This window comes from Salvelinus fontinalis, unplaced genomic scaffold (genome assembly GCF_029448725.1).
Source record: "Salvelinus fontinalis isolate EN_2023a unplaced genomic scaffold, ASM2944872v1 scaffold_0077, whole genome shotgun sequence".
NCBI lineage: Eukaryota > Metazoa > Chordata > Actinopteri > Salmoniformes > Salmonidae > Salvelinus > Salvelinus fontinalis.
Window position 1 is genome coordinate 442110 of NW_026600286.1, and position 11244 is coordinate 453353.

At 47.8% G+C, this 11244-nt stretch overlaps 1 protein-coding gene across 1 annotated transcript; it reads right to left on the minus strand.

The window, feature by feature from the left end:
* Positions 1 to 1736: 1736 nt before the first annotated feature.
* On the minus strand, positions 1737 to 10299 carry LOC129842944 (uncharacterized). The gene is made up of 6 exons (XM_055911657.1): positions 9887 to 10299; positions 4813 to 7185; positions 4188 to 4396; positions 3306 to 3513; positions 2980 to 3104; positions 1737 to 2787 (listed from the first exon to the last, which is right to left on the minus strand). The coding sequence occupies exons 1-6, from the start codon at positions 9887 to 9889 to the stop codon at positions 2730 to 2732; spliced, it is 2976 nt and encodes a 991-aa protein (XP_055767632.1). The 5' UTR covers positions 9890 to 10299; the 3' UTR covers positions 1737 to 2729.
* Between the last annotated feature and the right edge of the window lie 945 nt (positions 10300 to 11244).

Below are 11244 nucleotides of genomic sequence, written 5' to 3' on the forward strand. Positions count from 1 at the left end.
TCTTTCATCTTGTCTCATACTTACGGACCATTTCCACCTGAGACTTACCCCACTCGTGTGTCACCAGTGTTTATGTTCATGTAAACTCCAGTGTTATATTTTGGGGAACTGTGTTTGTCATCAGCGGTGTGACACTAACGACTTGGGAGGAGGGAAAAAAACTAGATATCATGTCTCAGTTGCTTGGTGACAAGATGTTAACCATGGAAGGTGTTCTGTTAACCATGGCGAACTGTGAACATGGGTTATGTAAATGCCAGCTGAAAAAGGTACCAGTGGCCAGACCTTGGCCACCAAGTCAGAGCAGGTCCACTGAGACCGTGGCCCAGTGAGACACAGGTCTGTGAGTTGGGAACACACAAGGCTGAGAGTTTCTGTTTTAAACACCAGGGTGTCTCAGTTGGAAAATGTCCCATTAGTGTTTCAAGACCCCCAGTGTCCCATTTAGTGTTTCAATACCACCAATGTCCCATTTAGTGTTTCAAGACCACCAATGTCCCATTAGTGTTTCAAGTCCACCAATGTCCCATTAGTGTTTCAAGACCACCAATGTCCCATTAGTGTTTCAAGACCACCAATGTCCCATTTAGTGTTTCAAGACCAACAATGTCCCATTTAGTGTTTCAAGACCACCAATGTCCCATTTAGTGTTACAAGACCACCAATGTCCCATTTAGTGTTTCAAGACCACCAATGTCCCATTAGTGTTTTAAGACCACCAATGTCCCATTAGTGTTTCAAGACCACCAATGTCCCATTTAGTGTTTTAAGACCACAAATGTCCCATTAGTCTTTCAAGACCACCAATGTCCCATTTAGTGTTTGAAGACCTCCAATGTCCCATTAGTCTTTCAAGACCACCAATGGCTCATTTAGTGTTTCAAGACCACCAATGGCTCATTTAGTGTTTCAAGACCACCAATGTCCCATTTAGTGTTTCAAGACCACCAATGTCCCATTAGTCTTTCAAGACCACCAATGTCCCATTTAGTGTTTGAAGACCTCCAATGTCCCATTTAGTGTTTCAAGACCACCAATGTCCCATTTAGTGTTTCAAGACCACCTAAAGTGAGACCGATTCAAGACCAAGTTAATAGTAAAACGTTTGCTATTTCTGACGTCATAATTTGAAGGAACATCATTTGAAAATGTTTCAGTCACTCTCTTATTAATCATACACTGGGAGACATACAAATGACTAATGTAATCTTATTAACTACGGAAAGGGGACTATTTTTAAACCTAGCTCTTTACATGTTTGCTTTAAAAACCAACTGTCTAATGCTGGCTATAGCTCTAATAAGTGTGTAAGGTGATATCTTCCCTCTTTTAAAATGTGTCCCAAATGGTACACCTGCTCCCTATATAAGTCCTGGTCGAAAGTAGTGCACTACACAGGGAATAGGGGGGACCATTTGGAACATTAGTCCCTATATCCCCTGGGCTCAAAACTCACTCCATTAGCTTCTGTCATTGTTTAGAACATTCCACCGTGTTGTCCTTATATGGACACCTTCCTTCTCGCTTGGTTGGGCCCTTCCTAAATGGCACCCTGTTCCCTGAGTCCACTACTTTTGACACCGGGCCATGGTTCAAAAAGTAGTGCACTATGTAGAGGATAAAGTGCAATTTTGGGATGCGGGCCCTGTGTTCTGACTAATGGCAGTGAACTCCTCACCAACACTCAAGATAGTTTAGAGTTTAAAAGAACACAACACCTTTTTTTTTTTTTTATTCACGACCGCAATGTTCTCCAAAAAAAGAATACAAAAAAAAATCACATCTATCTTCAAACTGTTCCAGAACCTTCTGCTCTACAGATGTTTAACAAAGTCTAAATATAGAATGATGATGATGTTGTTGTTGAGATTTTGGTGTTTAAGACCTCTTTCCCAAACCTGATTGGTAACTCAGGTTTCAGCTGCCAGTGTACGAAACAGCCATCTTGGGTTTTTTCCCTTAATAAAATATAACATTTTTCAGTGTCTCTCTCTTATCGTTCCAGATAACTCACACATGCATCTGAAAAGTATAGAAAAGTCTATTTGTAAAGAAGGTTATATTAGAAGTGACTGTGTACAGAGAAAGGGCAGTCCGTCTCGTTACCTAAAACTGACTTACACTGAGTGTACAAAACATTAGGAACATCTGCTCTTTACAACGAGTGGACAAAACATTAGGAACATCTGCTCTTTCCATGACATGCACTGACCAGGTGAATCCAGGTGAAAGCTATGATCCCTTATTGATGTCACCTGTTAAATCCACTTCAGTCAGTGTAGATGAAGAGGGGAGGAGACAGGTTGAAGAAGGATTTTTAAGCGTTGAGACAATTGAGACATGGATTGTGTATGTGTGTCGTTCAGAGGGTGAATGGACAAGACAACATGTGTAAGTGCCTTTGAACGGAGTTACGGTAGTAGGTGCCAGGCACACCGGTTTGTGTCAAGAACTGCAACGTTACTGGGTCTTTTACACTCAACAGTTTTTCGTGTGTATCAAGAATGGTCCACCACCCAAAGGACATCCAGCCAACTTGACACAACTGTGGGAAGCATTAGAGTCAACATGGTCCAGCATCCCTGTGGAACGCTTTCAACACCTTGTAGAGTCCATGACCCGACGAATGTAGGTTGTTCTGAGGACAACAGGGAGGGGGGTGCAACGCAATATTAGGAAGGTGTTCTTAATGTTTTGTACACTCAGTGTACTTCTATTTGTCCCAGTGGTCATGTTTCCTCCTTCCCACTGGCTAGATCATTCTTGTTACTGTCCTCGGCAATGCCTCTGTAAGGAGAAAAGACAAAGCACCAGATTACAGTCAACATTTACAACATATGTTAACCATGTTGTAAGCTAGTGATGTATCATTTTAAATGAACTGATTTTAATAGCCAAAATGCTGATATTATTTGTTGGATGTGTGGTAAAATTCTGGAAAGGTTGAATTAGGAGCGTGAAACGGTCAATTGTCCTCACCTGTACAGGTAGAGTTCTTTAGTAAGGCTGTCTCTCAGTTCCTCCATCTCCTTGGTTTTCCTCTTCTGGATTTGTAGCTCCATCTTCTGCTCTCTGCTAGTCTCCTCCAGCCTGTCCACTGTCTCCTGTTGGGGAGGGGGACAAGGTTTCATAAACCTGACATTAGAGTTTATAATCTATTGAAAGACTGGTGTTCTAGTCTATGTCTGTGTGTGTTGGAGGTGCCTTGATTTGTTGTGAGTGTGAATCCTTCTTGGACAGCATTTGTAATTCCAACCCTGTCTACTGGACCTTATTCCATCTCTCTCCCCTTCGTCCCTTCGTACCCTGTACTGCTCCACGTCCTCTCTCCTGTGGGTCTCCATCAGTTTGAGTCTCTCCTCCAGACAGGCTCTCTGCAGCCCCAGCCTCTGTCCCTCCTCCCTCAGGGGTCCCCGACGGGCCCTCAGCTCCTGGGCCTGCTGCCTGGCCTTCACCAGGGCCTCTGATGTCCCCTCCCTCCGCTTCAACAGGGCCAGAAGCATTGGCTCATATCTGAGGGAGGAGGAGAGAGGATAATGCATTTCGCTGCACCTGACAAAACATATGCAAATCTATGTACGTGATCAAATCAAATTGTATTTGTCACATGCGCCCGAATACAACAGGTGTAGTAGACCTTACAGTAAAATGCTTACTTACAAGCCCTTAACCAACAATGCAGTTTTAAGAAAATACCCCCCTCCCCCCCACAAATAAGAGATAAGAATAACAAATAATTAAAGAGCAGCAGTAAATAACAATAGCGAGGCAATTGGAATTTGGTATCATTACATTTACATTTCAGTCATTTAGCAGACGCTCTTATCCAGAGCGACTTACAGTAGAGTGCATACATTTTATTACATTTTTACATACTGAGACAAGGATATCCCTACCGGCCAAACCCTCCCTAACCCGGACGACGCTATGCCAATTGTGCGTCGCCCCACGGACCTCCCGGTTGCGGCCGGCTGCGACAGAGCCTGGGCGCGAACCCAGACACTCTGGTGGCGCAGCTAGCACTGCGATGCAGTGCCCTAGACCACTGCGCCACCCGGGAGGCGGGATATATAATTCATGATCATAGTACCAATCATCATAATTGCTGTGTCAATCCTAGTGCCATGCTTGACTAGAGACCACCTCTGAGTTATCATAACGCCTGGCAATGTTGAGAGAGAGACTACCTTTCCTCCAGGGCTCTGAGCCCTCCCTGCAGGTACTGCTGTATGTCCCCACATGAGTTCCTCTTGCTCTGGGTCATCTCTTCTATGGGCTTGGGTGTCTGGCTGCGGGTCTGGAGCTGGGACTGCAGAGTGGAGAGCTGGGACTGGTGGGTGGAGCGGAGCTGAGACACCTCCTCAGTCAGCTTGATGATCAGTGCGTCAAGTTCCATCTGGGGAAGAGACAGAGAGACAGAGAGACAGAGAGACAGAGAGACACAGAGACAGAGAAAGAGAGACAGAGACAGAGCGAGGGAGAGACAGAGAGACAGAGAGACACAGAGACAGAGAGACACAGAGACAGAGACAGAGACAGAGAGACAGAGGGAGAGACAGAGACAGAGAGACAGAGGGAGAGACAGAGACAGAGACAGAGAGACAGAGGGAGAGACAGAGACAGAGGGAGACAGAGACAGAGGGAGACAGAGGGAGAGAGAGACAGAGAGAGAGAGAGAGAGAGTGAGAGAGACAGAAGAACCTGCATTGGCTTTTGAGCTCTGATGAACGCAGCAGATGTTCTGGAACACTCAGAAGTTTAATGGATACTCAGAAAGTTCTGGAATGGTCAGAAGAACACTCCAGCCCCTACCTGTTCCTTGTTGAGCTGGGCAACGTCACGCTGCTGGGTTGCCAGGATGACCTGGTTGTGAGCACACTCCCTGGCGACAGAGAACAGCCTCCTCTTCAGCCTCCTCATCTCCTCCTGAAGACCCTGCCTCTCCAGACGCACACTGGACAGCCTCCTCTCCTCCACACTCCTCTCAGCCCTCAAAGACTGCCACTCCCTCATCCGCGCCTCCCTCCTCCCATCGGCCTCAATATTCAGCACCTGGTTTAACTGTGCCGCCTGCCCTCCTTCACTCCCTTCCTCTGTCCCCGTCTTCTCCTCCCGTAGTGCCTGCAGCTCTCCCATCAGTTCATCCCGTCTCTTCTCCAGTTTCTCCACCTCCTCGATGCACCCCTCTAGCACAGTACCCAACCCCTCCAACTCCTGCATGGATCCCCTCATCTCCACCCCTCCCAGCCCTGTCTCTAGTTGTTGGCCCCACATAATGTGAGCCTCTGTGTCCCCAACAGAGACACCGGAGACATGTCCTTCTGTGTCCTCGTCACACACCGTGGACACGGACCCTCTTGTGTGTGTATCTCCACAGTCTCCTAACTCATCCGAGTGTCTTTCTGTGGAGATAGCTTGATAGCTCGGGGGCTCAAATTGGCCAAAGGTACTTCCCAAATATGGCTTCAGATCCACACATCCCAAAGACTCCATGTGTCCTTGTGTTGCTCCTCCTCTCTCCATGTGTCTGTCTTGTGTTACCTTATTCATGTCGGGGTTGGGTTGGCCATATCCTTTGGGTAAACTAGGGTAAGTCCACTCTAAAGGGTCAAAGGTAATCCCTGCCTCCTCCATACAGTTCTCTAACATGGCCAGCATCGCCATTAGCTCTGTCTGATACTCAGCCATAGTGCCACTCAGCTGAGTGCCTGCGGAGGTAAGAGGAGGCAATTGAGGCTGGACAGCGGCTCCTGTGGCTCCACTCTGATCCAAAATGGATTCCACCTCCTTCAGGTGACTTTGGCACTGGTTCCTAGACTCCTCCATGTGTGTGTCTGTGTAGGTCAGGATGGAGCCACCTGTGTGACAGTCATTACCACCACAGCTCCCTATCATAGCAACCATCTTCTGTATGTCTGACTGGTTCTGGTTCTGAGCTGGTCCAGACAGGTGTGTGTCTGTGTACCTGGTGGACAGGCAGGAGGCGATGGACACACCTGTCATGTCCTCACAACTCTTCAATAGGTCATCCATCTCCCTCAGGTGTGGTTGAATCTGTCCTAACCCAGCAAGGTGTTGTTGAATCTGTCCTAACCCACTAAGGTGTTGTTGAATCTGTTCTAACCCACTAAGGGGTGGCTGGTTCTGTTCTAACCCACTAAGGTGTTGTTGAATCTGTCCTAACCCACTAAGGGGTGGCTGAATCTGTCCTAACCCACTAAGATGTGGCTGGATCTGTCTTAACCCACTAAGGTGTGGCTGGTTCTGTTCTAACCCACTAAGGTGAGGCTGGTTCTGTCCTAACCCACTAAGGGGTGGCTGGCTCTGTCCTAACACACTAAGATGTGGCTGGTTCTGTTCTAACCCACTAAGGGGTGGCTGGTTCTGTCCTAACCCACTAAGGTGTGGCTGGTTCTGTCCTAACCCACTAAGGTGAGGCTGGATCTGTCCTAACCCACTAAGGTGTGGCTGAATCTGTCCTAACCCACTAAGGTGTTGTTGAATCTGTCCTAACCCACTAAGGTGAGGCTGGTTCTGTCCTAACCCACTAAGGTGAGGCTGGTTCTGTCCTAACCCACTAAGGTGAGGCTGGTTCTGTTCTAACCCACTAAGGGGTGGCTGGTTCTGTCCTAACCCACTAAGATGTGGCTGGATCTGTCCTAACCCACTAAGGGGTGGCTGGTTCTGTTCTAACCAACTAAGGTGAGGCTGGTTCTGTTCTAACCCACTAAGGGGTGGCTGGTTCTGTTCTAACCCACTAAGGTGTGGCTGGATCTGTCCTAACCCACTAAGGGGTGGCTGGTTCTGTCCTAACCCACTAAGGTGAGGCTGGTTCTGTCCTAACCCACTAAGATGTGTGTTAGTGTGGGCCGTCGTCGACAGGTGAGACCCAAAAGAGTCTGTAGTTTCTCCTACACAACTCCTAAACATGGTGTCCGTGTTCTTTAACTGGGCTTGTGTCTCATCCAGGTGTGTCTCTCTGTAGGTATCCGACAGGGAGCACTGACTGTGAGCTGAGCCCGTCAGCAGTGTGTTTGTACTGGTAACTCCCAGTAGAGGCTGGAATGAAGCGCCCGTCTCCTCTTCAACAACATCATTCCCATACTTATCTTTCTCATCGATGAACAGCGGATCGAAGCAGATTTCCGGGTCCATCGGCAGCTCAGACTCTTGGTCCTCCATGCCCTGTGATGAAGAGGAAGAAGACGAAGAGTGAACAGAAGTTGTGAGTAATATTGTAAACCTAATAATATTACATTGTAGAAAAGCCAGCTGTGACCATATAGGAAACAGTTTGTTTTGGTGGACAGGCGTGCCAACCACAGAGTCTATAGGTGAAACACAGTCAACAGACTGGGGGGTGTTGTCTTCGAACAGGATGCTTTAGTCAACTGGAACAGGGGGAAGGGGCCATGCGGGGTAGGGGTTACGGTGAGGTGGGGTGCATTACAGCAATAAGCCTAAAGAACGTCAGTCACCACAGGACAGCTGCCCTAGCCTAGCACCAACCGACAGCTGGGATCAGACAAACACACACACACACACAGACACACTTGACGCACGCACACACACACACACACACACACACACACACACAGACACACTTGACGCACGCACACACACACACACACACACACACACACAGACACACTTGACGCACACACACACACACACACACACACACACACAGACACACTTGACGCACGCACACACACACACACACACACACACACACACACACACACACACACACACACACACTATGTGCGTTTACTCTTATTCTTATGGGGACACACATTGACTTGTATCCTAGTACACAGGCATTCACAGAAACACTGTGACACCCTCTAGCCTGGCTCGTAGCCTGTGGCTCTAACGCTTTAGCAACTGGCATGACATAGAGTACATTACAGAGTACATCATCAGAACATGTCATGTACCAGTCGATGGACAAGCTATTCATACTGCGTCAGGGAGACTAAGCTAAGTGTTTAGCTGTAATGACTCTGCTTGTTAAGCTAGCCAGAGCTAGCTTTAGCCTACTCTGTAAGACTCAGTTATTACTTTACTGGACACCACTCGTTGTTGAGTCCCATCGTAACGTTTTAGTGTTTTCTTGTGAACCCAACCAAGTAAACAAAACCAACTGTTCTTGTCAGGACCAATCTTAAGAGGCAACCCCCCCCCCCCCCCAAAAAAAAGAATGAGATGCTGTATACCAGTACCATATATGTCAATTTATGTACATTTTAAATATGTGAATACGTGAGGACCACTGTTTTCAGTGCCAGTCTCTCTGCAGTGTCGCCGGTGCCCTGGGATTGACAGTTACCGACATGGCAGGGGCACCAGCTGTCTCTCTCTTCCTGCCTGGGCAGGGTACGCATGGAGAAGACACATTCCTACAGAGCCTCCGTCATGAGCCTCTCACTTATGTCTGTCATGTACAAACTGCCCACGGTTTTCAGACTGTTGATCTGTAAAGCATAGACACAGTTATTTATGTCCTGATAAAGTAGTTGTTTGGTCAATGCAGGTTTGTACCTCTGAATCTGAAGTCTGCTGACTGCCCACAAACTGCCGTACAGTTGACTGCCAACAAACTGCCGTACAGTTGACTGCCCACAAACTGCCGTACAGTTGACTGCCAACAAACTGCCGTACAGTTGACTGCCCACAAACTGCCCTACAGTTGACTGCCAACAAACTGCCGTACAGTTGACTGCCAACAAACTGCCGTACAGTTGACTGCCCACAAACTGCCGTACAGTTGACTGCCCACGAACTGCCGTACAGTTGACTGCCCACAAACTGCCGTACAGTTGACTGCCAACAAACTGCCGTACAGTTGACTGCCCACAAACTGCCGTACAGTTGACTGCCAACAAACTGCCGTACAGTTGACTGCCCACAAACTGCCCTACAGTTGACTGCCAACAAACTGCCGTACAGTTGACTGCCAACAAACTGCCGTACAGTTGACTGCCCACAAACTGCCGTACAGTTGACTGCCCACGAACTGCCGTACAGTTGACTGCCCACAAACTGCCGTACAGTTGACTGCCCACAAACTGCCGTACAGTTGACTGCCAACAAACTGCCGTACAGTTGACTGCCCACAAACTGCCCTACAGTTGACTGCCAACAAACTGCCGTACAGTTGACTGCCAACAAACTGCCGTACAGTTGACTGCCCACAAACTGCCGTACAGTTGACTGCCCACGAACTGCCGTACAGTTGACTGCCCACAAACTGCCGTACAGTTGACTGCCCACAAACTGCCGTACAGTTGACTGCCCACAAACTGACCTACAGTTGACTGCCCACAAACTGCCGTACAGTTGACTGCCAACAAACTGCCCTACAGTTGACTGCCAACAAACTGCCGTACAGTTGACTGCCCACAAACTGCCGTACAGTTGACTGCCCACAAACTGCCGTAGAGTTGACTGCCCACAAACTGCCGTACAGTTGACTGCCCACAAACTGCCGTACAGTTGACTGCCCACAAACTGCCGTACAGTTGACTGCCCACAAACTGCCCTACAGTTGACTGCCCACAAACTGCCCTACAGTTGACTGCCAACAAACTGCCGTACAGTTGACTGCCCACAAACTGCCTTACAGTTGACTGCCCACAAAATGCCGTACAGTTGAATGCCCACAAACGGCCCTACAGCAGACTATTCAGATTCAGAGAGGTACAAACCTGCATTGACCAAACAACTACTTTATCAGGACATAAATAACTGTGTCTCTGCTTTACAGATAAGCACTCTGAAAACCGATCCACGAAACCTACTTTAAGTAGCTGTTTGACCACGATCTCAAAAAACACACAGACTTGTTGAAGTTGATGTTATTAGATTTGTTTGATAAACCTACCATTCAGCAGATCCTTTCTATCCAATCCCTTTCTCCTCTCCTCCGTCCTTAGACAGTATATCCACAGGATGAAACTGAGACAGTGACTCTGGAGAAAAGAGAGTGAGGGGAGGATAAGAGAGAATGGAAGAGTGATGAAAAGAGAAAGAGAAAGAGAGAAAGAGAGAAAGAGAGAGAGAGAGAGAGACAGAGAGAGAAAGAGAGAGAGAGAGAGAGAGAGAGAGAGAGAGAGAGAGAGAGAGAGGGAGAGAGAGAGAGAGAGGGAGAGAGAGAGAGAGAGAGAGAGAGAGAGAGACAGAGAGAGAGAGAGAGAGAGAGACAGAGAGAGACAGAGAGAGAGAGAGAGAGAGAGAGAGAGAGAGAGAGAGAGAGAGAGAGAGAGAGAGAGAGAGAGAGAGAGAGAGAGAGAGAGAGAGAGAGGATTGACTCTGCCTCCTCTCCAACAGTCAGTGGGCTGCTATGCGTTGCCCTGGCGACTCTGATTCGGTTTACATGTATTAATAAACACTTGTCTGTAGGGAGAAAGAGGAGACAGAGTGGACCGGCTCTGTCATAGACAGAAGTTGGTTCCCAAATGGCTTGCCTAAGTAGTGCATTACATTTGACCAGGGCCCAGAGGACACACAGACTACAGCTTAACAATAGATCATTTTAGCCTTCATTTAATTGGCACCATGTTGGAACCAATGTTCCCTGACAGTTACATTCCATGAGAATGCAAATTAAAACGCTTGACCAGTTGTTTGACAAAGTTCTTTTTGGGGAGGGGGCCATAGCGGCAATATCCAATAGGAGAAGAGAGAAGGCGGGGACGACTTAATAGGAGGAAGTGTGTGTGTGTGTGTGTGTGTGTGTGTGTGTGTGTGTGTGTGTGTGTGTGTGTGTGTGTGTGTGTGTGTGTGTGTGTGTGTGTGTGTGTGTGTGTGTGTGTGTGTGTGTGTGTCTGTGTGTGTGTGTGTGTGTGTCTGTGTGTGTGTGTGTGTGTGTGTGTGTGCGTGCGTGCGTGTGTGTGTGTGTCTGTGCGTGTGTGTGTGTGTGTGTGTGTGTGTGTGTGTGTGTGTGTGTGTGTGTGTGTGTGTGTGTATGTGTGGTGAACGGGCCGTGGATTCCTCCAATGCCTGTTCATTATCGAGCCATCTTTTTATAGCCCCTGTGCACTTTGCCTGCCCTAACACAAGATATCAGAGAACAGGGTTGGTTTTCCTCCCCAAATCTCTGGGGATAGACATGATGGAACACAGGTGTTCCTCCCTGCGGTCTGTCTGTCTTGAGAAAAGAAGAATCTATCACGCGTTCTTTTATTGTAAAAGTCATGGAATTTATTTCTAAGTTGATAATTAACTGACTGATCTGATGTT